The sequence below is a fragment of the Haliotis asinina genome, chromosome 1 (genome assembly GCF_037392515.1).
Source record: "Haliotis asinina isolate JCU_RB_2024 chromosome 1, JCU_Hal_asi_v2, whole genome shotgun sequence".
In the NCBI taxonomy this organism is placed as follows: domain Eukaryota; kingdom Metazoa; phylum Mollusca; class Gastropoda; order Lepetellida; family Haliotidae; genus Haliotis; species Haliotis asinina.
This window is the reverse complement of record NC_090280.1, coordinates 51,221,504-51,248,011: the sequence shown is the minus strand read 5'-3', so window position 1 is coordinate 51,248,011 and position 26,508 is coordinate 51,221,504. Positions and strand designations below refer to the sequence as shown.

Sequence of the window (26,508 nt, the reverse complement as noted above, 5' to 3'; positions counted from 1 at the left end):
AGCAAAAGATATAATTTGTCATGGTAAGCTGTGACGTCACAATACCCATGTCATGCTACGTTTACAACACGAGTGCCTAAATGGTGGTATTCCAGAGCGAAAATAAGTGATACATCGATGTTTAGGCATATGTGCTTATTTTACTTAACTGCAACATTGTTTATGTTCAACAACATGAAGTATTATGACTCGATCATTATTACTCGCCCGTGGAAGATACGGCATTGTAATATTTTTAGACGCATGACGTCATAATGGTTTACAGTTATGACGTCACAGCGCTTATTTACAACGCTTGACTCGCGGAAAGTTGAGAATCATGACACTGCAGTTTCTATCAATTTATGTCGGAGAGTAACAAACAGGATACTGAACTCGTTTTCGTGAAATACCACGTTTCACGTTTGATACCAAATCATTAAGTCGCGTGTTAAAATGGTGGTACACGGAAGGTCGCATAGTCTGCTCTATAGAGCTCGAACGTGATATCACCTAATCTCGATGATCGATAATCCAGTGGGAGCAAGTGTTGTGAATTGGAGCGAACTATTCATATTTCGCGCCATACCACATTAACTTATCTCCCTTGGCTGCACGGGAAACACAAACAATTTCATATTTCATTTTTATCAGGCTGGAAAACGTGTAAAATTGCTTGGCAACAACGTGCAAGGGTTTTATTTACGAAAATAGCAAATATTTGCAAAATCTCACAAAAATATGCGAGGTCAACCACACAAAAAAGGTAAACAATAACACTGACTGCCGCATGTGTTGCACGCTCCAAGCACAAAAACAGATCTTTACTTCCCACACAGCGAGGTTTATCCGCGTGCTGAGCACGCCCCGTGGTCAACTGACACCTTACTGTCCCAACAAAAAATATGAAGGTACGCAGTTGTTTTGTTGTGACTCTTTATACCCTAATCAATCAACACAACCCTTCTCAAAACGCCATGCCGTCTCAAGTTCGCTGTCAATCTTTGCCATGCGTAGTGAGTGAAAGTGGGTGTCTCCGTTATGGCCCAGTGGCTGCTGATGGTTGTGTTACTCGACCAGCTTGTGGTTTAAAATTTTGCGATGGGTGATAAAGAACAAGGTGGCAAGGTATTTGACACGTTTTTCTGATTTCTGTTGGTTGTCGATGGCCGAAATTTGCAAACAAAGAATGAAATTTGTGACTCTAACGTGCGAGTTGGATGTCATTGTCTTAATCGCTCATGCGTGAACATTTGAATGAGTTACTCCTAACAAACCTTGGGGCTTTGTAGCCTTTAAACTGATGATTAACTAGAACCTCCAGTGGGGTATTTTACTTGTGATACAAGTGATTTTTGACATTTGGGACTGTTGTCATTACAGTGTACTCAAGTAATCACGCCAACTAAAGTCAATTAATAGGTACTAAGACATTTGAAGACAAGATGTTTATGCAGTTTAAACTTTTCTTGATGTCACTTGTATATTTCTGATTGCTCTCTGTTCAAAACACAAATGAAAATAGAAATGTCAAACAGTAATAGCTAGTAATATTTGATGTTTCTTTGATGAATCCTTTACAAACCCTACAGCTTGAGCAGCTCTCAATTGTTGTTTTTGATTTTGTTTTAAAAACAGTCAACTTGCTACAGGCTTTAAGAAATTTTTTTTTGATGAAGTTTGTTTTTTAAAACTTGCTTATACTGTCTGTTGAAAGACGTCAGTCCCTTATGCATGGATTTGCAGGTTTATTTTTTGCAAACGCGTGTATATCCCTTGAAGTATATTTCCCCTGCTTGAAATGCATTCTATTTAGTGGTATTATTTTGAGATGTTAGGGTAAGGTGAGGTTTTGAGTTTTGGTTCAGGTTTAGATCTCAGTTCTTGCTTCTGGTAAACAAGTCCCATTACAGGTAGCAAAGTCGGAACAAAGTTTTTGTGAATGTTGCCAAACTTCACTAACCTAAAGTAGAAACTGGCAAATGAGTTGCAGCCCTCCCATGCTCAATAGGACAAGCTTCAAGCCATGACTACCACACCAAGTATGTTTTGAAAAAAATCCCATTCAACATAACCGAACAACAGTGAATTGTTGAGTGTCACACAGCTATTGTAAAGCTGTACTCCCAAGTGCTATGGAAAGATTCCTCCATTTGAGATGTTTTCCCCATTGAAGTGAGACATAGTTGATTTTTATAGAGGTGATAGTGCAAACCATAAAGTCATTCAGAATACCCTGTGTTTGCAAAAGATGGTTGAATCATTTACTGGTCGTGATTTGATTTCCCACATGGGTACAATGTGTAAAGCTCTTTTCCGGTGTCCCCCATCATGATATTGCTGGAATATTGCTAAAAGCTGCGTAAAACCATCCTCGCTCACTCATACTCTGTTCCCCATTTCCAGTTTGTATGTGCTCTGGGCTGTGATTCACTCGTGAGAGATTGTTACAAGACTTGTAATGGATCTCCTCCGATGTTTAGTTTTGAAACAACCAATAATAAGATATTACAATTTTTGGACAAACATTTGTTTGTTTCCAGTTTGTCATATCATTTGTCATCATTTCTGTCAAATTAAGAGCTTGGCAAGATTTACACCCATAACCGCTGCTTGAAATGTGATCAATTTAATATGATTATTTCTAGGGGTTAGGGTTTAGGGTTTAGATTAAACATGTTGGGTTTAGGGTTAGGCTTGGGGTAGGCTTTCTATAAACTATCTATTAGTAGACATAGAATGATTTTAATAAACAGGGTCTGTAGGCGGAAATCTTTCCAAAAGCTTTGTAATTAGACCAGGATGAGTCAGCACAGGTGATAGGTTGAATAACCAGACTAGTTTAATTTGTTTCTGAATAAAACACAAACTACTGGTACTTAATTCAAAGGTTTCAAGTCATTGTGATCAAATTCAGATGTCATTGGTTAAACCAGTAAGGAGTCTGTCATACACACCATGAACATACCCAAGATCAAGTAACAAGTCTTGAATACTGCAGTTTCAGGAAGATGCAGGTAGTCTCTTGGTACCTTTTTATTTATGTTATGATTTTTTCATGATTTGTTTTTCCTGTGCAATATGTTCTTCATTTTAGAAGTTGTCTAATCTGGCTGATGTTTCAGGTTCAGATGGATGGCTTCCATAAGCTACAGGATGACCTTGAAAAGGTTATCGAGAAGGACGACAGTGGAAGTTCCGTCACTGATTCAGATGAGGTTTCTCGATCTGAACCTCGCTCAGCTCGAGAAAAGATCCTCCATGTGCTGCAGACCAACAAATTTCAGATCGGTGTCATCTGTCTGGTCATTCTAGACTGCTTCCTTGTAATCATTGAACTTTTGTTGGACCTTCGAGTCTTTGAGCTTCCAGATCATGAAAATCACATCGCACCCAAAATTCTGCATTACATGAGTCTGTCCATCTTGAGTATATTCCTGGTGGAAATTGGAGTGCGGTTATATGCCCTGCGCCTCGATTTCTTCAAACACAAGCTGGAGCTGTTTGATGCAGTGGTTGTCATAGTTTCGTTTATCCTGGACATCATCTACCGCAATGCCGAAGGAGCAGCCAATGGCCTTGGACTTCTCATAGTGCTCAGACTGTGGCGGGTTACACGCGTGCTGAATGGTAGGTTGCCAATTTTTCTCCAAAAACATGATAAATGAAAAGGTTATTGGGAATTTCATATCTTCGGAAATTATGCATGAAACATTGAATGATACACATATTAGAGCAGAATTAGGATATATGGCTTGAAAAAAATGAGTTTTGATGAATTGAATGTGTAAAGGCTGAGGTAATCTTTGTCTTAAATTGAAGGTGATGGTTCAGCACTGTTTCAGTCTTGTTGAGTAAACTGTCATTCCCAGTATGCTTAGATGTAGGTTTCCCAGTGTCTGTGTTTTCTGTAGAGTGAGTGAGCAAGGTTAGTTTTACGCCACATTCAGCAGTATTCCAGCAATATTCCAGCAATATGGCAGTGGATGGTAAATAATTGAGTCTGGACCAGACAATCCGGTGATCAACAGCATGGGCATCAATCCACGCAATAGGGAACTGATGACATATGTCAGCCAGGTCAAGGAGCCTGACGACCTATTCCTGCTAGTCGCTTATGACAAGTATGGGTTGCTGAAAACCAATTCTAACCCAGATCTTTATGGGTTGTTTCAGTTGACCCAGACAAACTCTGTTTCTACCATATTCAGAGAAGTTAAGTTACACTGCCACAGACTGACACATTACAGGGCATTAGGATGGCCCTGTCACAATTCATTGTGAAGAGTTTTGTCCCTTCGGCTTGTGATAATGGGTAATGTGAAAGTGGGTTTAGATTCTGGTCTTACTTGCATTACTTGGGCATTTCCCCACACATTTATCTGATATAACTGGGTTTTGAAACCAAACGTTTTTCACTGATTTTTGCTAACATAAAGTTTCTCAGATGTGGAAAACTCAGACAAACATCATTTTATATTGAAGCATGACTTGATTCTATTGAAGCATAACTTGACTGGATGGAAACATGGTTTGACTGCATGGAAACAAGTCTTAACAGGATGGAAGCACAACTTCACTCTGTGAAAGCATGACTTGACTATAGAAGCACATCTTGACTGGATGGAAGCAGAACTTTACTGGGTGAAAGCATGACTTAACTGAATGGAAACATGACTTGACAGGGTGGAAGCACAACTTTACTGGGTGAAAACTGGCTTGACTGGATGACACTTTCTGACAAATGGAAGCATGACTTGACTGAATAGAAGCATAACTTGACTGGGTGAAAGCATGACTTGACTGAATGGAAGCATGACTTGACTGAATGGAAGCACAAGTTTACTGGGTGAAAGCATGTCTTGACTGTACTGAAGCATATCATGACTGTTTGGAAGCACAACCTACTGCCTATCTATGTGTGCCTAGTTGCCATTCTGACCTGACTATATTATACAGAGTAAAAGAGTTAACAATCAGGTATGGTATAGCATGAAAAACCCATGTGTTATCATGATTATTTGGAGATGGCTAGTTTATGTTTTGACTTTTTGTTTTAAGCTATTTTCTGTTTTCCAGGAATAGTCATGTCTGTAAAGAGGCAATCAGAGAAACGCCTGGAGAGAGAGCGCCGTCTCCGTACTGCCTGTGAACAAGAACTGGCAAAATATCGCCAATATTGCTCTTCTCAGGAGCGTGAGATTGAACTTCTGCAAGGCATATTGAGGAAACATGGGATAGAGTACATCGAAAAATCACAAAAACCTCCCGCTGTCAGCACCATCGATGTCGTTGCGGAAGTCAATCAGTCGTCAGATAAAACCCACGATGATGCCAAAGCTGATAAGGATGGGGACAGAACAAATGATGTTGGAACATAATGATTTTAGTCATTTTGAACCTCTGTACATATTGTACATAACAGTCAGCATGTTTTGCACCATGGTGACCATCTTTTGTGGTTGCCATGGCAACAACGGATAAATTTTTACATTGATATTGTTATATTTAGTCAGTCTTTATTTTGTTGTTGTCTCTACATTTACACAGCTGATTGTCGGATAGTGCCCTGGGTTTTTTTTCTTATCCTTGTTTACTGCAAATCCTTAAATGATGAGAAAAACAATTGTGGTTGTGTTGCTGCACAAAAGTTTGTTTTTCAGAAACATTGCCTTTTTAAGAAAGTTTTTCCAACAGTTGGTGCAGTGTGAAAAACAATTATAGTAAAGACTGTGAACTGGTTACCCAGGTGATTCATTCTCCACAACTCTCAGGCATGGAGTTACTTAAATCCACCCTGGGATATCTGGTTAACAACAGTTCTCCATCACTACTTCAAGCTACTCAAAGGTCTTCGTCTCAAAGGTGCTCTTTAACGACATTTTGTTGTGCAGATCATTCATCTATTTATCGTCAAAAGTTTTGTTTAAAACTGGTAGAAACTTACTGACATTTTGATTTAAGTATCATTTCTACCCAAGTACTTTTAGGATATATATATGTCTATCGTGGGAGAATCATCACATCCTACAATCCTAATAATACAGGAGTTAGTTATGAATGTATGCATTTGAAATTGCTGTTTTGAAAAACAAATTGCTGGAAAACTATTACAGCACCTACAGAGTTGTCTCCCTTCAAGTACGTTATTACCTTCCAGATTAGTGTAGAGTAGCCTAGGGGTTAGGCGTTTGCCATCATGCTGAAACTCAGGTTCATTTCCCCACATAGATACAATGTCTGAAGCTCATTTAACGTGCCCCCTGCCGTTATGTTACAGGAATATTGTTAAAAGTGGTATAAAACTAAACTCACTCACTCCAGATCAGCAGATAAGTAGTCTTTGATTAGCACAGTAGTGGTCAAGCATGATTAGCCATGCATGATGTAGCAACATGGGGAGCACGGTTGCACCATTTTTCTCCCAATTTCAGTATCAGAACAAATACTCAAGTTTATTACCTCACAACACGAAATACCTTCTGTCAGTATATGTAACTCAATGTACATTATATATGTATTGGTATGTTTTTGATATTATTTTAATAATTGATATAACCAGTGACAGTACTTTATATACTTGTGAAAAGTGGCATTGTAACGTGTAATAAGATTTTGCATGATTGTTGAATAGATAATTGTTTGATAGAAGACATATAGCAGATAGAGACATATAGCAGATAGTGCTTTTGTTTTGATGCTTTAGTCGTCGTATTCAGTCTGTTGACTGTAAGGTATCACAAACTAATTGCCAAAGGTTGCTGTGCCATACACGGTATAGTACACGTACAGACATCTGCTCATCATAGTTAGGCCTCTTGTTTTAATTACTTTCTTTTACAGAATTACACCATGCTTTGGCTGAAAGAGAATATAATGCTTAACAAAACTGGTTGTTATTTTTTCAACATTTTCATGACATTTAATTCATTTTCTATCAGTATGGTTAAATGAACATGAAATCCGCTGTTTTTGGTTCATGTGAAAAATCTATAAGAGTTACGTATCTTCCCCAGTGACTTTAGTAACTATACAGGTTTGTGTTCCGTTTCAGTTTAAGGTCGTTTTGTATGAAAATCATGTAATAAAACAAGAATTGCCTAACTAGCTGAATACATAGCATAAATGCTTTGTGGTCAGTGACAGAACAGTTGGTGATTAATGGGAGTATTTACTTTGCTCAATAATTTCTGTGTTGTTTCATTGCCAGTACAGCTGATTGATTATATGATCTGATTGATATTTCTGAGTGTGAAGCGCTGGTCCGTATTGTCAGTTGTGGATGAAGTTTGCTAACCACGTTTTGATACCATATGTAGAGGAGTTATTCTATGCTTGTTCCTTGATGCACAAAACTATGAAAGTACTTCGGGATTGACATCTGGCATGAGGAAAATGTTTCACATGTTTGTTTTCATTTGTAACTTTGTCTAAAGGATGGTTAACATTTTTTCTTAAGGATGATTAATACAAAACCAAAAGTAGTCTGTCACGGGACAGCCATTTTGTTTTTCTAAGCTAAGACAGAGTTATTTTGGTTTTTTTCTTCAGTCTGGAATTATACAGACTGCAGTAGTTTCAGTGAATTAAAGAAAGTGTATTAGAGGTTATTGAGAATAGATACATTTTCCAAATACTGTAAACTGGTGCTACAATTCTCACTCTGAATACCCTTTCTAACTGGATGACCCATTAGCCTTTGTAGCAATATATATGACAACTGATGACTGGTTCTGTGCATGGAGGACAGAGCTGCTAAACGTAAGGTGTCCGTGGTATCCAAGGAGTACTATTGCTGAACATATTGATGGTAGACGAGGAGACACCATGTGTTTTCTTATTTCATCAATGAATCAGTTGGTTGTTTTAGGTGAAAAAATATATGTGTACAGTTGAATATCCTGAATATATTTTACTCCTAGCTTCAGCTTTTATTTCAAGTGTACTTTTCAAGAGGCAGTTCAACTATATGGTCTTAAGTTTTGGGGAAGTGGTAATAATCAACACCTTAAAGCAAGATCAAAAACATTATTTACCATTGTTGTGAATATGCTACAACACTAACGTGATAGGTTGTGTAGAACTGAAGTCTCATTCTAGGGAAATATATCTGATTGTGATGGCATTGATGTTGAAATGGCAGCATGTGCAAAATATATTGTTTTTTATATTTTCCAAATATTGTAAATGTAAATTTTAAGTTTGTTAGGATTCCAGATTTCCAGCACCTGTGTGGATGGTTTGCGGGTGATTTTTCACAGGTACTGAAGTTTACCTTCACAAAGTTTTCATTCATCTGGTGATGATGGGGTGGTGATGAAAGCTTGTCACACCAAAGATGTGGGTTCGAATCCCATCATTTTACCTTTTCTAGCCACTTCCTGTGTTCCTTGCAAAAATATTACTGTAAGAAGTACAAGAGTGATTGACTGAATATCTATCAGTCAATAAATCTGGCTAGCGTCAGAATCAGTGTGAGTTTAATTGTTGTGCTCTTCTCCATGGGGAGTATACCTGTGCTACATTGTTTCACAGATGCCTGTGATCTGTCACCGTGGGACTACGAGATGATCTACGGGATATGGTAGGTTGGAATCCTGTTCTGAGGTTCTGAACACATTAGTCTGATCTGACATTTCTCCGGTGGGTCTGAAAATTACAATTAGCCAATCTAATCTTTTAGGTTGTTGGTGCTAATGATACTACAACTTGGTTCCGTCCTACATAGTAGTAGACTGGTTCTGTTTCATCACAGTGAAATGTCTGGTGCTCTGTTTTTACAACAGACCATTTCCTGAATGCAGATATATACCTGCTAGCCCTCACAGTAAGGATATAGTCTAAAGGTGGGTTGAGACACAATGGTGTCAATGCACTTTGATGAATTCGGTGAACATTTTTATATCCGTTCACAAAGCATTTATGTTTAAGAACTGATGCTTTGTCTTTGTAGTGTATTTTGCTAGCAGTTGCTATCTGTCAATGCATGTGAGTTGAGGTTACCACCAACTGCTGTTTTTGTAACCGTATGTTTGGATGGTGTGAGTAGGGCAGAGCATCAACACACATTTGTTGCTATGAAGCTGTCTGCCTCACAGTAGAGTTTTGTCAAGGAACTTGCTGATGCACAATAAACGAGTCCACCTCACTGTTTTAAGACATAAATTTGTGTAGTACATAAACAATTTATCATTGTTTGTGTATCACATTTGTGTACATACCAAAGGATGATAGGATTAAGTTATTGTTAAAAGTCTGCCTTCCGATTCCCTGCATGGGTGTATGCTAGAGACCCCTTCATTGACATAACATGAATATAACTAACTTGGCTTACTACCTGATTCACTCACTCAGAATGTGACCAAGCTGTGAACATTTGACTTCCTAACAGGATTTCTTCAGTGAGCTATCATATTGTGTCAAACAAACAGAAGTCCCATGCTATCATAAAGACTGTTGTAGAATAACAGGCAACAGGAAGCATTGCTTTTATGGACCCTTTCCTTCATATTTTGAATGAAGTTGTCAGTGAGGCTAACAGCAATAGTGCCTAGGTAATTATGAGAAGTATATCCTCACTGTTCCTAGGTCATTATGAGAAGTATATCCTCACTGTTCCTAGGTAATCATGAACAGTATATCCTCACTGTTCCTAGGTAATTATGAGAAATATATCCTCACTGTTCCTAGGTCATTATGAGAAGTATATCCCTTACTGTTCCTAGGTAATTATGAACAGTATATCCTCACTGTTCCAAGGTAATTATGAACAGTATATCCTCACTCTTCCTAGGTCATTATGAGAAGTATATCCTCACTGTTCCTAGGTAATCATGAGAAATATATCCTCACTCTTCCTAGGTCATTATGAGAAGTATATCCTCACTGTTCCCAGGTAATTATGAACGGTATATCCTCACTCTTCCTAGGTCATTATGAGAAGTATATCCTCACTGTTCCTAGGTAATCATGAACAGTATATCCTCACTCTTCCTAGGTCATTATGAGAAGTATATCCTCACTGTTCCTAGGTAATTATGAGAAATATATCCTCACTGTTCCTAGGTAATCATGAACGGTATATCCTCACTGTTCCAAGGTAATTATGAACAGTATATCCTCACTCTTCCTAGGTCATTATGAGAAGTATATCCCTTACTGTTCCTAGGTCATTATGAACAGTATATCCTCACTGTTTCAAGTTGTGTGGTTGGGTAGCCATGTGGTTAGAGCATTTGCTCACCACTGACCTAAATCTCACACTGGTAGTGTGTGAAGTCTGTTTCTACTATCCACCTTGATATTGCTGGAATATACTAAAACTTGCATAAAAATACCCTCACTAACTCACTGTTTGCATCTTCACGGACTGTATCATAGTTTTCAAAGTATCATGCAAAGTTAGTCAAACCAGATTAGTTTTATCAAATTATGTACGCAATTTGTGTATGGTTTTTATACACTTTTTCTTGACCTGTATGTTGTCAAGTATGAACTTCAGTTGTATCATATGGTTTGATAAATAAATCACTGACTTGGTATAGGTTACCAATATGTGGATGACTTTACTTTTTTGTTCGTGGAAGCAGCAATCTTTTCAGGACAAGAATGTTCATGCAACTTTTGCTGCACTTTTGTTTGTTAACATCGCAAGTCTTAATATTCCAGTTACCATCATATGATGGCTGCCTGAAAAACAGCTATCTGTTGACACAGCTTGGATTAAGTGCAAGTCAGTTTGAATCCCCAGTTAATTGCGTCGAAATCTATATCTTAACCAGGAATACTATCACCATTATTCTCATAACAATTTAATATATGAACTACTGCATTATATACTGAACAGCGAAAGAAACCCAAGTTTAAGAAAATCAAATCTCATAAAAGTAAGCGTTCATGTTTGTGTTCTATTTAATAACTTGTTTGTTTTGGTGTTCAGTCTACAATTATTTTCACATTTCATTTTTTGGATGTGGCAGATTGTATTCCAAATTCTACAAAGCCTGGCATGATTATTGTGGGTAGTAAAGCCTTGGAGTCACACCTGCTTTACATGCCACTGATGATTCATCACAATGATGTTGATGACAACTCCATTATTTCATATTGTTTCGTGCTGAACTGAAACAATATTAAAACCAACTTGGACACTGATGCAAAAGAATTCAGTGTGAAAACAACAAACACGAGGAAATGTTCTAAAATTGATGTTTTATTATAAAATTATCTAGGTTTACAAACTGCTGCAAAGAGAAATCAAGTTAAGTATAAAATAAGAAAGCAGACTGGTAGAGGCAGTAATGTCAGTGATACAGTGATACCATTCACTCAGTAGCAATGTGGATGAAACAGGCCACAGCAGTCTGATAGTAACAAATGCTTCATGTTATTTGAGACAGGCATTACACTTTATACATATAAAATAATATCTAGAAGTTTCTTCATTAAGCTGGATTATTCAGTAGCTAAAGGGCAGAGAGGTAGCCTAGAGGTTAGTGTCCGCTTGTCACACTGAAGACCAGTGTATGAAGCCCATTTTTGGTGTTTACACCGTGATATTGTTAAAAGCACCGTAAAACCACACTCAGTCCAGTGGCTTCCATAATACTCTTTGACTTCAGTAACAAGCACACCACTGACACCTCCAGAAGACTGATAGAAACACTGTATCACAATAAATACATAACCAGGGCTCCAGATAAAACATCAGCAGTACTTTTTCAAAACAGAAGTACTGTAGAAACTTAAGAGAATATTTAGAGTATCTAAAGGAACATAATGGAGAATCAGTAGTCTTAGGGTATGTTTCATATATGCACCAGTAATTGCTAGTCATTTGCAAACATATTAATAAACAATAAAACAATACTTTCTCAAATAAATACATCTGTACATGATTGTATGACCATAGACCATCACTTTGCTGTGTATCTGTTTTGTTTTCTCAATTATTTCCAACTATATTGTGCTTACATTCTATCCATATACGCTGATATGGCCGTTATTTGGAGCCCTGCATAACCATAGTTTATCTGTCATGTCATGACTACTTATTGCAGTGCAGTGAAAGTCATCACAAATTCAAGAATTCACTGATCCTTAACATTTTAGTAGTATATAAGCAACTTAACAGATATTACATGAAGAAAGTAACTGACATTATTCATATCATGTTTACAATTTTCTCGTAACACAAGAGAAATATTGTGCAAGGTATTTTCATATTGTATTGTAGTCTGCAGAAAACAAGAAGATCACATCATCAGTGTCAAAAATGTCATGGTCAAATGGTGAATACATATGGCTTGTGTCCCATTGTAAATAATGTCAAGGTCATGTGAAGGAAGGTACTGTTTATGATAAGTGAGTATGACATCGCTTTGTTACCAATGTAGATGAGGTCAAGGTCAGATGTCAGGTGACACAAGGAAGGTACTGTTTTTGATAAGTGCGTATGACATCACTTTGTGTCTCAAGTGTCTGCAGACAGTTCAGTAGGGCTGCCTGGTGGAGTTTGGAGTACTGGACGGTCCTGTGCAGCTCATCCAGGATGTGTAGGTAATGGCAACCACGTTCTGCATCTGCAACAGAACATGGTGACACAACACACTATTGTGAGGTTACTTCAGTATAGGTACCACCTTGGAACAAATACAAAACATGTCCAACTTTGCAATTATTGCAACTATGCACAGTGCCTTGTTAAACAAACATCCTTTGTATGGGGTGAGTGACATGATTGGGTGATAAAGGTTTGCTGACTTGGGTGACCCATGTCATCGTATCCCAACTGTGTAGATCTATGCTCATGATGTTGATCACTTGTTTGGTCCAGGCTTTTTGTATTTACAGATTGCTGCCATATAACAATAATTAAGTTTTTATTGTGTTCATTAAACTTCTGGCAATCTGATTGGTTAACTGGGAACATTTCTTTTGAGTTCATTTCCCAATGTATCTGAAAAAAATAAGCCATGCCCACCGAACCGGACTACTTTCGGACCTGAGGAATGTCGAGGAATACCCTTACACAGCGAGGGAATTCCCTTGTACTCGGGTACCTTAATGAACTTTGGGTAAACATTGAAGTGATACATTGTGGTTAACATAAACAAACAACTCAAAATTATCCGCGAACATTAATAACGTTGCAACGCCTCGACAAGAGTATGCGCACGTTGGAACATCAGTTCATGGCATCGCAATTCCAGTCACATCACATCCTCTTTCTGCTTGCACAAATACTACAATCTAAGTTCCACTAACTTCTTATCATCGGGCTTCATTTCCAATTCTCACTTTTCCAACTGCCTCTTTCAGTTCGCAGGTAGTAATTCAAACGTTTGAACTTGAAACTTTGCCGATACTGGGACTCGTCACGTTGAGTTGTTCCACTCTGATTCGCCGACTGATGTTAGCTTGGTTGATTGACAGCTGTTTGGGGGTGCTCTACGCTGATTGGCTAATGGTTTGGTAGGCTTGTCATTTTATGTAAATGAGTCACCTGAGTCATGTCACGCCATTACCGAATTCTTACACCGAAAATGTTAATCGGTGGTAACAATGATATCTGTTTCGATGAATTTGGTTTTGTTTAAAGAAAACATTGTTGAAAGGGTATAGTATTTGTTGCTGAATTTAATTATAAGGATTTCAGGAATTTTGCTTGGTGTGACATTAAATAACAACCAAACTTTCAAACAAACAAGAAGACAGTGGCGATTCTTACACTTAGGCTTCTGTGATTCTTTGATCAGCAAGTTCAAGATGGCCGTCTTCAGTGCCTTGCTGTGATGCAGATTCTGTAATGATGGATACAAGTCACCATGACAACATACTTTCCCAATCTCTGCTAGCACTAACAAATACAAGGGGAGGTAAATAAGAGTGATGCCCTACTGATATCTTGACTGGTACATAAACCACAAACTTCAGTTGTAGACTTGAGTTCATCATTGACAAAACATCTTCCACTAGAGTGAGACTTCAAATTTTGAAACAGGTTATAATAGCTGGGTGCCACATCAGGGCTCAACTCGTGGATTCTCCTTGTGCTGGTGCCCTCTAGCATAAAGACATCAACTACTGTTCTGTACTCCATTTTAGAATTCTGCATGATATCAGTACTGTATCTCTCTTCTAATTATCACAATAGTAACACTGATGGTGGTGTTGAAACTTTCAGAGGTATCTCATGAATGATCAGTGTATGCCATACGACCAGCAGCATGGCTTTAGGCTGCAAGTGCTCAGTACGGCTCCAACATGGTGAAACCACAATAGATGTAGCCTCTGCTCCAGAAGTAGTCAGTGTGACATTCATGTGGTGACAGTGTGGTGCAACTAATGGGCAATGCTTAGTTATAAAGAATATGCAGATATAGGATTCATCCCTGCCACACAGAGGACATTGCAGGTCAGCAGCTGCCCTCAGCAAGCCAGGCTGATCATAAAACCGGGTGGTCAAGCTCAGGGATTCTGGTGACAACTTGCTTCATATGGACTAGGTTCTAGGGATCTGACTTGCAGGGGTTAGTGTTCAGGGTCACAGTGTTCAGGAGGCCTTGGAACTGGTTTACAAGGGTCAGAAGTCCTTTGGTCTGGTTTAAAGGGGTCACAGTGTTCAGGAGGCTTTGGAGCTGGTTACAGGGGTCAGAAGTCCTTGGTTCTGGTTTATAGGGGTCGGGGTGTTCATGAGACCTGTGATCTGGTTTATAGGGGTCAGAGGGTCAGGCATTGTTGATCTGGCTTGTAAAGGTCACAATGGTAAGGAGTCCTTTGATCTGGGATGTTGGTGTCAGATATTTTTAGAGGTCCTTATGTACAGATTGTTACAGTTGCAGTGCCACAATCTAGTGTGTGAATAACGATAATCTGTACATCACCAAATGACAGCCCTACCTCATACAGCGCTGACGCCTCCATACGGCGACACACCGTTCCATCCTCCTCCTCCAGCTTCTGGAGAGCTTGTGTTACCATGGATACATGACTTTGTTTTTCCTCCTACAAAAGATTATCTTAGTTTCATTTAAATGCACAGCAGTGTCCAGCAGCTTACAGACGATCTCAGCTGGAGCCAGTATTAGCAGTTCTGCAATCAATAGCATGTTTATTGTTAACATTGCACTGAGTAATATTGTAGCACTAAGAAAATCGTCATGCTCTAGGGATATGTCAACATGCCGTCAATAAACTTGATTATTGTAAAATTGCATATAGAGCTAAGAAAACAGTCCATGCCATTTAACATTTAATCTGTCCTGTTATTTTTCAGAAAATGAACCGTTTACCATATAAAATATCATATTCATCTACATTGTTTGACAATGATAAACAAACACCTCAAATCTCAACTTTAAAATTCTTGGTTTCAAGTCTTTCTTAAAATTAAAGTTTGAAGTACAAAATATTGGTTTAAAAATCAAAATTTAAAAACTGATGTCTCAGTCATTTATTGGGAACACAAATGCCGAAGAACGAATACTCTTTGCAAACATCTGACGCTTGAAACTATTAAACTAGAAACATGACAACGACGATGATGATGATGATGATGATGATTATTATTATTATTATTGAAACTGCAGATCTCACATTTTTTCACAATGTATTTTTTTTTATCTAATCATAAGACACATCTACTCACTACAAGAAACTGTTTCCAATTGTCACATCATAAATATCCAACCTGATGACATCCCCATCAGGGACAATCTAATCAACACTCTGATCTCAACATGTGCAGATGTGTTGACCAGTAGCTCAACAGGAGGTGCTGCAAACACACCTGAGCCCTGTCACCAGGGGGCGCTGGATGTTGCAGGCTTTGTCTTGATTATGGGCACTGATTACAACAAGGATGCCACCTCTGTCTGTTTCCTGCTACACAGTCATTGACAGCGGCCATTTCATCACCAATACAGAACCATGACACTGTCTCTCAACTGGTAAGCTTGTACTGTCTTTTGTATATACATGCATTTAGTCTGTCGATTCATGGAAGTTTACAATAGTTGACATGTCCAGATTACCTAATGCTCCTTTCATATTATGGTTTATTGAGATGATAATTTAACAGGCCATTTTCCTATAAAACAATTTCATTCCAGTCACTATCACAGGATACTGTTATGTGTTAACTGTTAATATACCCTGGTGCTAAGCAGTGCTATGCCTTATATGTTGGACAGCCTACTGTATCTGATGGTAGAATCATATTCTTCATAGTCACACTGAATGAGAATTCAAATATTAAAATGTGAGCAAGCTGTGCAAAGAGGTTTTAATTAAAATGTTTAAGTTTGTTTCAACTGCTTATGACATAAACCATGACTGGTAGAAAGTCTAGGTGGTGCATGTTCACAGAACTAAGGAGTACATGCATGGTTTGTGGCAAGAACTGCAGGTACACTGTATGGGAGTGATAGGGTTAGGCTGCATACAAGAACCCAAATGTTTCTCATGCACATGCTTTTCAAAAGTGACGAAACACATCAGTGGTAAACATAATCACTAATACTTTAAATCTCAGTTTAAATATAATTTTGACTTATGGGGTTTAAAAGAATTTCAAGGTTATGTTCACATGGTTATCATTCAGTGACTGTTGATAGACAGGTACGACTTCAAGGCAAGTCATGAAATCAGCTAATTTGTTACCATGACAACTGAATGTTTTCCAGAAAACTCTGATGTTCTCTGCTCGTCTACTGAGTTCCCTGTTCTGGCAAAGTTCCACACAGAACAACATCATCACACAGAGCCTTAGTGTGAGGTAAGTTGTCATGATAACCTCAGAATCAGTTCTTCAGCAAAAATACTACTTTTTAAACCAGGGCTGTACTTAAAACAGGAAAAGTCATCAGTACCCATCACCATGGTAATTATTCATCATAGGAGGGAAGTACTTCAAATCAAAACAAATCCCAGATGAATGCAAACAACATATGATGGAAACTTACTGCACAAAAACTTAGTCAAATGCCAGGGTGGATTCATAAATTTTGAAACGTGGGGATTCATGAGGTTTGAATGCAAAAAGGAAAATCTTTGATGTGGTCGTAAGTGTGCATGTGCATGTCAGAGCTCACGATGAAGGTCAGAATATGATTTTGTCTGTTGTGTAACACCACAATCTGGAATATTACTGACAGTGGTGTCTTGAACAGACATTACAGTGATCAATATTATGAGCAAAGATCCACAATTTCAACCAAATCGCTACATCTGGCCACCCATTAATGTGGTTTGTTTTGTTAAGTAGATGTCTCAGATAATATGATTGCTTAGTTCTCTGTTAAAGTGAGTGAGTGAGTTTAGTTTTACACCAAGTTTAGCAATATTCTGTCACCCTGGGGACACCAGAATAAGGTTCACACACTGTACACAAGAGGGGAATTAAACCCAGGTCCTCTGCATGATGAGCGAACACTTTAACCACTAGGTTACCCGTCCAGCTCTCAGTGGATGTAGCTGTGTATAAATGTGTGAGCCATAGGTGATCATAACCAGTAATCCATATCTGGAGCAAGAATCTATTCTCATCACTTCACGAAGAAGACCCAGATAATATGGCTATTTACTTTTGTGTTAAAACAACCATGGGCATAAACAGATGACATTAAATCTCATCAACACCTTACATAAAATGATTCAGATTTTGCAAGAGGTACATAAAATTTATTAAATTCTTAAGTAATTTCAATCAGCCCTATGCTTAGCATTCACTTGACAATGGACCAGATGAATGTGCATTAGGCTTAAGAATAATTTAATCAAGGTAAACATATCACAGTAATTTAACTTAGTTTGACTCCTATTTACCATGTCTGTAGGAATAGGGCAATCAGCTCTAAACCTGATCTACCATAAAAACTTAAAAATCAAAGATGGCTGCTGTGTAGCCATACTGAAGATAAAAACTAAATTGTGATTTCAGGATGACATCCAATTCTTCCCTCCTGCCTTCTGTAAGTGGCGATATTGTACTGGTGACAGGGGGAGCTGGTTTCCTAGGCAACCATGTTGTCAGTCTGCTCCAACAGAGAGCACCACATGTACGCGAGATCAGAGTGCTGGATGTGAAGCCCTACAGTAACTTCCTTGGTAAGTTAGCCAGGGAACTATGGTGGTCACACATTGGTTCTTCTTACGGTAAGACTTTGTTCTTGAACAGTACATAAGTGAACAAGTCCTGACCGGACATCATCGCTAGCAAATGATCCCCAGGGGAAGATCCACAAATGTATTTGTTTATTTATAGCTTGATGCCACACTCAGCAGTGTGGTCTGCTGATAATCAGACTGCTGAGCAGAGTTAACCTCTTCTATCAGGTTACTGAAAAACAAGACAAGTCTGGTTCATGTTTAGAAAATATCACTTTGGAAGACATTGCTATGACATTCCATATTAACTATTATAACCAGGCTGGGCAGAGTGGCACAGGAGACCAGTCTAAAATCATGTGGCACCTATGATGTCATAATCAAAGGGCAGTAACTCTGACCTGTTTAGCTTGTCAAACAACAGCATCATAATGACTTCACATTTCAGCACTTATTTTGAGGGTTATATCTTCACTGTAAGAAAAATGAGTATATTTTCAAACACTGATATTCACTGTGTTTCACATTAGAATAAATGTGACCATTTTTTGGTCAGTTTAGGGGCCATATTGTATTTCAGATCTCAAGATACTGAACATTTTTTTTCAATGTTAAAATGTCCTCCTACTTTCTCCGATGACAAGTTCACATATCAGGTCATGACAGGCCATCTTGCACTGGCAGCAATGATGTCAGGATGCTATGTTCATGAGATAAATCATTCTTTCCAGAAACACCAACCACCAAACCAGTCATTTCCACAGTGGGAAGTATAACCGATCTGAACACCGTCCTGGATGCATGCAAGGGAGTTAACTCTGTCATCCATATTGCAGGACTTGTTAGCTTTGGCACTTTCCCTGACACCAAGGGAATGGAAGAAATCAATGTGAATGGTGAGTTTCACTTTTCAAACCTTTTTACCAATACTTCATCCTTATTGACAGTTCAAGTCTGAAAATCCACTGATCAACAGCATGAGCATCAAGCTAATCAACCAAGCCAGCGAGTCTGACCAACTGATCCCGGATAGTCGCCTGTTACAACAAACATGGGTTGCTGAAGACCAGTCCAGACCCAGATCTTCATGTGTGTCAGAAACTGTTAAGACATGGGCTAAATATTTTGTAAAATGTGATTTTTTTGTTTACCAAAACATCAAACTTTCATGACAGAAAATCGGTGTTCCTGCAGTGTTGTCTTCACCTCAAAGTGAAATAAAACTAATAACTCCACCACTCAGGAAGACATTTAGACATCAATTAATTTTCCTGTTTCCTTAACCTGTGTAATGGGCACTTATGGTTAAGTCCACAGAGTTCTGTCCCTCAGTTTTGGTGTCAGGATCTCATGCTACCGGTTCTGTTCCCACATCCACATCCATGATCCCTGGTGTGTCAGCATTATCATTATGTAATTGGGCTTCACCAAAGTGTTTTGTTCAATGTCCATCCCTTTGGACTTTCCTCTGTACCTTCTTTGATCTGCAAAACAGTGTGAATCATTTCAGGAACTGCCACAGTGATCAAGGCATGTCTTCAACAGAATGTTGAGCGTCTCCATTTCTGCAGCACTGTAGACGTTGTCATAGGTTATGAGGACATCATCGATGGGGACGAAGACTCGACAGTTCGGCCAAAGAAGTTCCTGTTTCCTGGCTACCCTGAGACCAAGTACAAAGCGGAGACCCTCGTGTTGGCATCCAATGGCCAGTACTCAGAGAATGGTAGGATGGTTAGAGTCTCTGCACAACAGCCTTTAGACTCTCACATAATAGTCATAATTCTGCTTGTAGAACAGCCCACTCTCTGTAATCTCTAACTGATTTGATCTGATTTGATTTTCTGGCTGATGTGATGATCCTGAGAAATTGTAAGAATGAGCTCAAATATTGAGGCAATTTTGTCTCCAGTAACTCTTGAAACGTTTATTATTAAGAAATAACAGCCCCGCCAAATCCCAGAATATCAAATGGTTCCATTGATTAATATCTAATTAGGTTCATAATATACCTGTATATTGGATTACTATGTCATATCAGTCTTAATCAACATGAAGGCCTTGTAGTATTATAAAACTTTTCTTAAAAGGAAACAAGTTGAGGACGCTTGCACTAAGGGCCAATGTCATGTACGGTGAGGGAGACCCCTACTATATCACAGCTGGTCTACGAAATGCCAAATCATCGGGAGGTTCGCTGATGCGAGTTGGAAATGGCCGATCCCTCTTTCAACAAGCATATGCGGGAAACACAGCATGGGCATTCCTGTGTGCTGACATGGCCCTCAAGTCTGACCCAAGCGTTGGAGGTCAACCATACTTTGTGCCAGACAATACCCCACTGGTCAACACATTCCACTTCCTGTCTCCCTATCTTGCATGTCGAGGGTTCACGCTGTCCAAGATTTATCTCCCTTATTTTCTTGTGTATGGGTGCATGTGCTTTGTGGAGATGGTCCTGCGGTGGTTATCTCCCTTGAAGAGAATCAACATGTCTACCCCAGCCTGTAGTGTCCGGTATATCAACATGAACCTGTACTTCAGCAGCAGGAGAGCCAGGAAACTGCTGGGCTATAACCCAATATATTCACCAGCAGAGGCTGAGGCAAGGTCCATGCCATATTACAAGAATCTTGAACTGTAACCATAGTAACCATGGTGAATCTTGGTAACAATAAAGACACCATCTTTGTCCTGGACTTGCAATATTGACTGTATTCATGGAAAGAAGAAAACAAGAATGCTCTTGCTCAAAGGTTGCCGTTAACATAATGAGCTTTCTCTGTGCAGGAAAATTTGTGTTGGCAGTGGAAGAGAGTACATTGAGCTTTGTGCTTTGGAAAGTATTTCAGTATAATCACCACTTGTAATGATTGAAAGAGGAAGCCCAAAGTGACACAAGGATTCTATATGCTGGCCACCTTGGTGGAACAGAGTTGGACAGGATTGTACTTAGTGATCATAATCATAGAGCACACATGTTGATCAGCAATATAGCTGGAATATTGCTGAGAGTAGCATGAAACAACAAACAGCTTGATCCAATAAACATAATTCCTTCATCTAGTTCCACTCAGTGACTCACCAGTGACTGCTGCTGAGCAAGAATAGAGGCGATAGCTGGTAGGCGACACATCTGGCTGGCAGTAAATTCTGTCACAGAGGGCGCTGCTCGAAGGTATTCACTTACAGCGGCACTTACTTCCTGGATGATCCGTCTCTGGATGGACCAATCAAAATAGGTTCTGTTAGATGCTGCTTTGGACAAAATCATTGCGTAATATAAATGATGAGGATCAGTTAGACACCACCTGAACCTAACAGGCAATCATATCTAAGCACACTGGAAGCAGTGTGCAAAATAACCACTGGCCTGCTACCCTGTGGCTAGTAACATTCCAGTTGGGCCAGTGAATCTCCACAGTCCTAGGGATTTGTCCTAGGTGGGAATTGTCCTAGGTAGCAATTGTCCAGGTGGGAATTGTCCTGCTCCCAATTTTCACATAAGGTCATTTGGTAAACACATCACACTCTCCAATTTGTTAAGTTATAACAGACTTTTACATCATGCAAGATAAATATATTCAGCTTAAAGATGAAACCTATGTACATTCAAATTTCTGAGACCCGTGAAGGTCCTGGGGTAGAATAGGCCTTCAGCAACCCATGCTTGCCATAAAAGGCGACTATGCTTGTCGTAAGAGGCGACTAACGGGATCGCGTGGTCAGACTCGCTGACTTGGTTGACACATGTCATCGGTTCCCAATTGCGCAGATCGATCCTCATGTTGTTGATCACTGGATTGTCTGGTCCAGACTCGATTATTTACAGACTGTTGCCATATAGATAGGATATATTGCTGAGTACGGTGTAGAACTAAACTCACTCACTCATTACTATAGCTTGCTCCACCCTCAGCCCTCCTATCCCCTACATAATTGGCTCATGGGTGGAGGGGCAGCCTACTTTACTTGTCACGCCGGGTACAGTGTGTAAAGCCCAATTTTGCAGCCCCGCCATGATATTGCAGGAATGTTGCTGTAAGCGGGGTAATACTAAACACACTCACTCACTCACTCACTCGTTGACTCACACAGCTCTTCACTCCAGTCTTGTCCTCCTCCCGTGCCATGTCCAGCTCTTCCTTCACTCGGTGAGGCAGCTCGAAGGGTTTGTCATAACACATCTTGTACAACTTAGGAAGCTCCACCATACGCATGATCTCTGCTGTAGGGTTATCTACCTTGGCTGGAACAGAAGCATATTGGTGTGATTGATTATGACACTGATTAGCACATCAACTTTTCACTACCATGACAACATGTCAGCTAACACGTGTGGTATGATGCAAGAGATATGAGAACTTGTGGTCTGATTAAATGAAATAACTAAACTAAACAACCAAACAACTGATCATGTTTTCTCAAAATCGAACACAAAAATTTTGGAAGACTTGTTTGCATCAACAATATTTTTCACAAGGTCGTTTTTGTGTGTCTCAATAAATCTACATTTCATAAGCACTACAAGTTTGTTTTAAGTCATGACTGAATTTATCTTAAAAACAGGAAATTTCTGTTCCTAATGTACTTGGCATCCTTTAAAGATGTGAAATTTTGTGCAATTTGAAGAAAAGCTACCAAAGAACAACATGGTTTTTCTTTATTTTTTGTACATTAATAAACAGAACAGAGAAATTTGATAAATGATGCCAACCAACTATTTCTGATGATTGATTGGTTGTAATGAATCAATCATCAATAATGAGATTTTAACAACACAAGTCATGGTTGTTTATCCCTTTAGTCGGAAAGTATGGTGGTGACATACATCAAAGCACAATCAATACCGGATTCAAATCCAAAATCAAAGATTTCTGGTATGGTTGTATCACAGCAACACTTGTCACTACATTCTCCAGTGAGTGAGTGAGTTTAGTTTTAAGCAACATTCGGCTAGATTCCAGCTATGTCGCATCAGTCTGTAAATAATCAAGTCTGAACCAGACAATACAGTGATCAACATCATGAGCATCACTCTGCGCAATTGGGAACTGATGACATGCATCAACTTCGTCAGAAAGCCTGACCACCCAATCCTGTTAGTCACTTCAAGCATGGGATACTGAAATTACATTCTAACCTTGACCTTCATGATGCTGCTTACACCTGAAGATAAATTTGTGCTGGTCTTCAGAAACTCTTGCATATCTTAAGTTGGCAGCCAGACTCACTGAATCAGTGACAATGCTATTGTCAGACAGATTGATGCTTATGATGATTTCAATCACTGGATTGTTTTGTCCAAACATATACGCTCACATACCAGCATCATGTAGCTAGAATATTGTTTTTTGTGTGGCATTGCAAAAGCAAAAAGTAGAAAAAAAAATTCAACTGTTATCATTGATTAGGATAGTTAGTATAGTTAGGAGATAAACATTATAAGTTGGCCAATTTCCAGGGGTTATTGAGTATTTAAAGCATGAGAATACATTTGGAACTGACGGCCTCAGCCTGAGGTTTCAAATGAAATATTTCAGTGCTAAAAATACTCAATAACACTCGGAAATTGGCCAACACATGATGTTTATCGACAATGTAAACAAAAAAGTAAACCAAAGGGTTTTACTGTCTGCACTCATTTACATAGAGTACGGGTACAGCAGTGAAGAGTCATCAGCTGGCTGTTTCAGCTGGTTCCCATGGTAGCATCTGGAGCTGCTCATTTGTGACATCATTCTGACTTTACGTCACAATATGATTTGAATGATGTCACCGCTGTTGATGACACAATAAAACGATTGTTTGGGATGTTTCTATGTGTCAATACGCAGAGAATAGTCTTGCAGTTTCTGGGAATCAAATACCATTTAATTATGTTTTTCAACCAATCAGATTACAGAACACATTGACTTTTGGTTTACAATGTTTATTAAATGGTTGCGTCCATACGCTTCAAACCATAATATTTCAGGGCAATCCATACTTTATTATCTTATACATGGAGGTAAAGCAGCAAACTGTATTTCTTGTCAATAGGGATGGCAAACAAGAAAATCGGTTTTCAGCTGAAAATAAAGCACAGTGACCACCTGTGATTTTTAGTAGAACATCTTAGAATATATGGTATAGCTGTTTACAGGATATTGAAATGGGTATCCTTCAAACCTTACCATGATATAAAGCTGTGATTTCATTGACCTCTCTGAAGACCTTGACCTTGCCCTTTATATGCACAAGGTCACCGTGAGAGTAGCCTGAAGTGGCTTGCTTTTCCTCATCCTGAATGTCACACAACTTCTTCTGTAGGGATGAGGGCAGCAAGGAGGACATAGTCTCATCACCTTGACAACACAGAACATACATCTGTCATCACCTTGTCAACAATTAACACACATCTCATATGACCATAACAACACATAAAATACCCCTGATTTTACCATGACAAAACATGATATACCTCTCACATCACCTTGACAACACAGAACATTGCCCTCACATCACCTTGACAACACAATATACAGCTCACATCACTTTGACAACACAATACACAGCTCACATCACCTTGAAAATACAGAACATACACAGCACATCACTTTGAAAACGCAGTATCATATCAAAATTAATATTCTTAAGTTTAAATCATAAAGATTATATCACTAATTGCACATTGTCTCTACATAACACATGCTATTGGCATACTAAAGCTTGCTAAGCTTCAGATATCAAGCATCCCATCTTCCCATTTTACCCCTGTGTCTAAGATCTGGCTTCCAACAACAGCAGGAGATTACTCCGGTACCATCGTCAACTGAAACAAGCAGAACTCCATGTATTTTTCGTGTCAAAAGAAAAAAGAACATTGCCCTGTACCCATCATCAACTGATACAAGGAGACCTCCTTGTACCCATCATCAAATGATACAAGGAGACCTCTCGGTAACCATCATCAACTGATACAAGGAGACCTCCCTGTACCCATCATCAAATGATACAAGGAGACCTCTCGGTAACCATCATCAACTGATACAAGGAGACCTCCCTGTACCCATCATCAAATGATACAAGGAGACCTCTCGGTAACCATCATCAACTGATACAAGGAGACCTCCCTGTACCCATCATCAAATGATACAAGGAGACCTCCCTGTACCCATCATCAAATGATACAAGGAGACCTCTCGGTAACCATCATCAACTGATACAAGGAGACCTCCCTGTACCCATCATCAAATGATACAAGGAGACCTCTCGGTAACCATCATCAACTGATACAAGGAGACCTCTCGGTAACCATCATCAACTGATACAAGGAGACCTCTCGGTAACCATCATCAACTGATACAAGGAGACCTCTCGGTAACCATCATCAACTGATACAAGGAGACCTCTCGGTAACCATCATCAACTGATACAAGGAGACCTCTCGGTAACCATCATCAACTGATTCAAGGAGACCTCTCGGTAACCATCATCAACTGATTCAAGGAGACCTCTCGGTAACCATCATCAACTGATTCAAGGAGACCTCTCGGTAACCATCATCAACTGATTCAAGGAGACCTCTCGGTAACCATCATCAACTGATTCAAGGAGACCTCTCGGTAACCATCATCAACTGATTCAAGCAGATGTCCAGCAGGATGAAGCTACCTGATACAAACATGATACTCTGGAGTCATGTAAGGATGGCACCATGTTCATATGCAATTGACTCAACATTTGTAAAAACAAATGATACAATTATTATCATTATGAAATAAAAGTAAGACACTGACAAATTGCTGAATACAATGTTCATTCCAGATACAAGACAATTACTGTCCACACACTTTACTTCTTCACATCAAGCCCTTCTCACTATGTAGGATTAACATAAACACAAGTACTAAAGTTTTAATCACCATTGATGAATATTTACAACTTACTGTCCAAACACAACTGTTTCTACATGAAAATCAAACAACAAACATAATACAGGTGATAAAACAAAACCTTCAAAATCCCAACAGGCTTAGCAAATGCTTACTTGCATAAATAAAGCACCGATCTCTCTCGTCAACATGAACCACCACCCCGAGAATGTCCACCTTGTGTATTGGATGATTCTTGTAGGCAAATGCTTCTAGAAAAGGTAAAACACTGTTAACAGTCTAGTCATGCTTACATTGATGAAAAGACTACTTTTCAAAAACATACCAAAACATAAATCTTAAAAAAATCTATTAAAACACAACTTTTTACTTTTTTTATATTATATTTGGTGCTTGAGGGTTTTCTCTTACAGATGAAAGTCAGTCAGTCTGGACCAAACTGTTCTTGTACCCTTTAGATTTATACTGAAGTTTGTAGACTTCGGGTTCCAGAAAGTGTGAATGTTGAATAACACCATCGTCAGCACTATTCCAGCTATATCAC

The 26,508-nt window shown here is 39.0% G+C and overlaps 3 protein-coding genes across 6 annotated transcripts in view; 2 read left to right on the top strand and 1 right to left on the bottom strand.

Annotated features, from left to right (window-relative positions):
• The first annotated feature begins 734 nt into the window (after positions 1–734).
• Positions 735–10,533, top strand: LOC137293393 (voltage-gated hydrogen channel 1-like). 2 transcript variants are annotated; one of them, XM_067823918.1, is made up of 3 exons: positions 735–890; positions 3,105–3,609; positions 5,059–10,533. In XM_067823918.1, exons 1-3 carry the CDS (start codon positions 885–887, stop codon positions 5,358–5,360), a joined length of 813 nt encoding a protein of 270 aa, XP_067680019.1. In that variant the 5' UTR covers positions 735–884; the 3' UTR covers positions 5,361–10,533. The 2 variants fall into 2 exon arrangements, with proteins under 2 accessions (XP_067680019.1, XP_067680011.1); XM_067823910.1 differs by having other exon boundaries at positions 763–1,107; positions 5,059–10,527.
• A 640-nt stretch (positions 10,534–11,173) lies between these two features.
• Positions 11,174–26,508, bottom strand: part of LOC137293358 (CST complex subunit STN1-like) — a 17,726-nt gene continuing 2,391 nt past the window's right edge. For all 3 annotated transcript variants that reach the window (XM_067823902.1, XM_067823904.1, XM_067823903.1), the window contains exons 3-10: positions 26,120–26,215; positions 24,842–24,901; positions 24,264–24,434; positions 22,182–22,336; positions 21,173–21,307; positions 14,881–14,985; positions 13,709–13,781; positions 11,174–12,560 (exon numbers count right to left, since the gene is read on the bottom strand). In XM_067823902.1, coding sequence (XP_067680003.1) covers positions 12,394–12,560; positions 13,709–13,781; positions 14,881–14,985; positions 21,173–21,307; positions 22,182–22,336; positions 24,264–24,434; positions 24,842–24,901; positions 26,120–26,215 — 962 coding nt within the window. In that variant the 3' untranslated portion in view covers positions 11,174–12,393. The remainder of the gene's footprint in view (positions 12,561–13,708; positions 13,782–14,880; positions 14,986–21,172; positions 21,308–22,181; positions 22,337–24,263; positions 24,435–24,841; positions 24,902–26,119; positions 26,216–26,508) is intronic.
• On the top strand, positions 15,728–21,149 carry LOC137293342 (3 beta-hydroxysteroid dehydrogenase type 7-like). The gene is made up of 6 exons (XM_067823901.1): positions 15,728–15,929; positions 16,665–16,756; positions 17,921–18,087; positions 18,819–18,983; positions 19,598–19,813; positions 20,178–21,149. The coding sequence occupies exons 2-6, from the start codon at positions 16,674–16,676 to the stop codon at positions 20,729–20,731; spliced, it is 1,185 nt and encodes a 394-aa protein (XP_067680002.1). The 5' UTR covers positions 15,728–15,929; positions 16,665–16,673; the 3' UTR covers positions 20,732–21,149.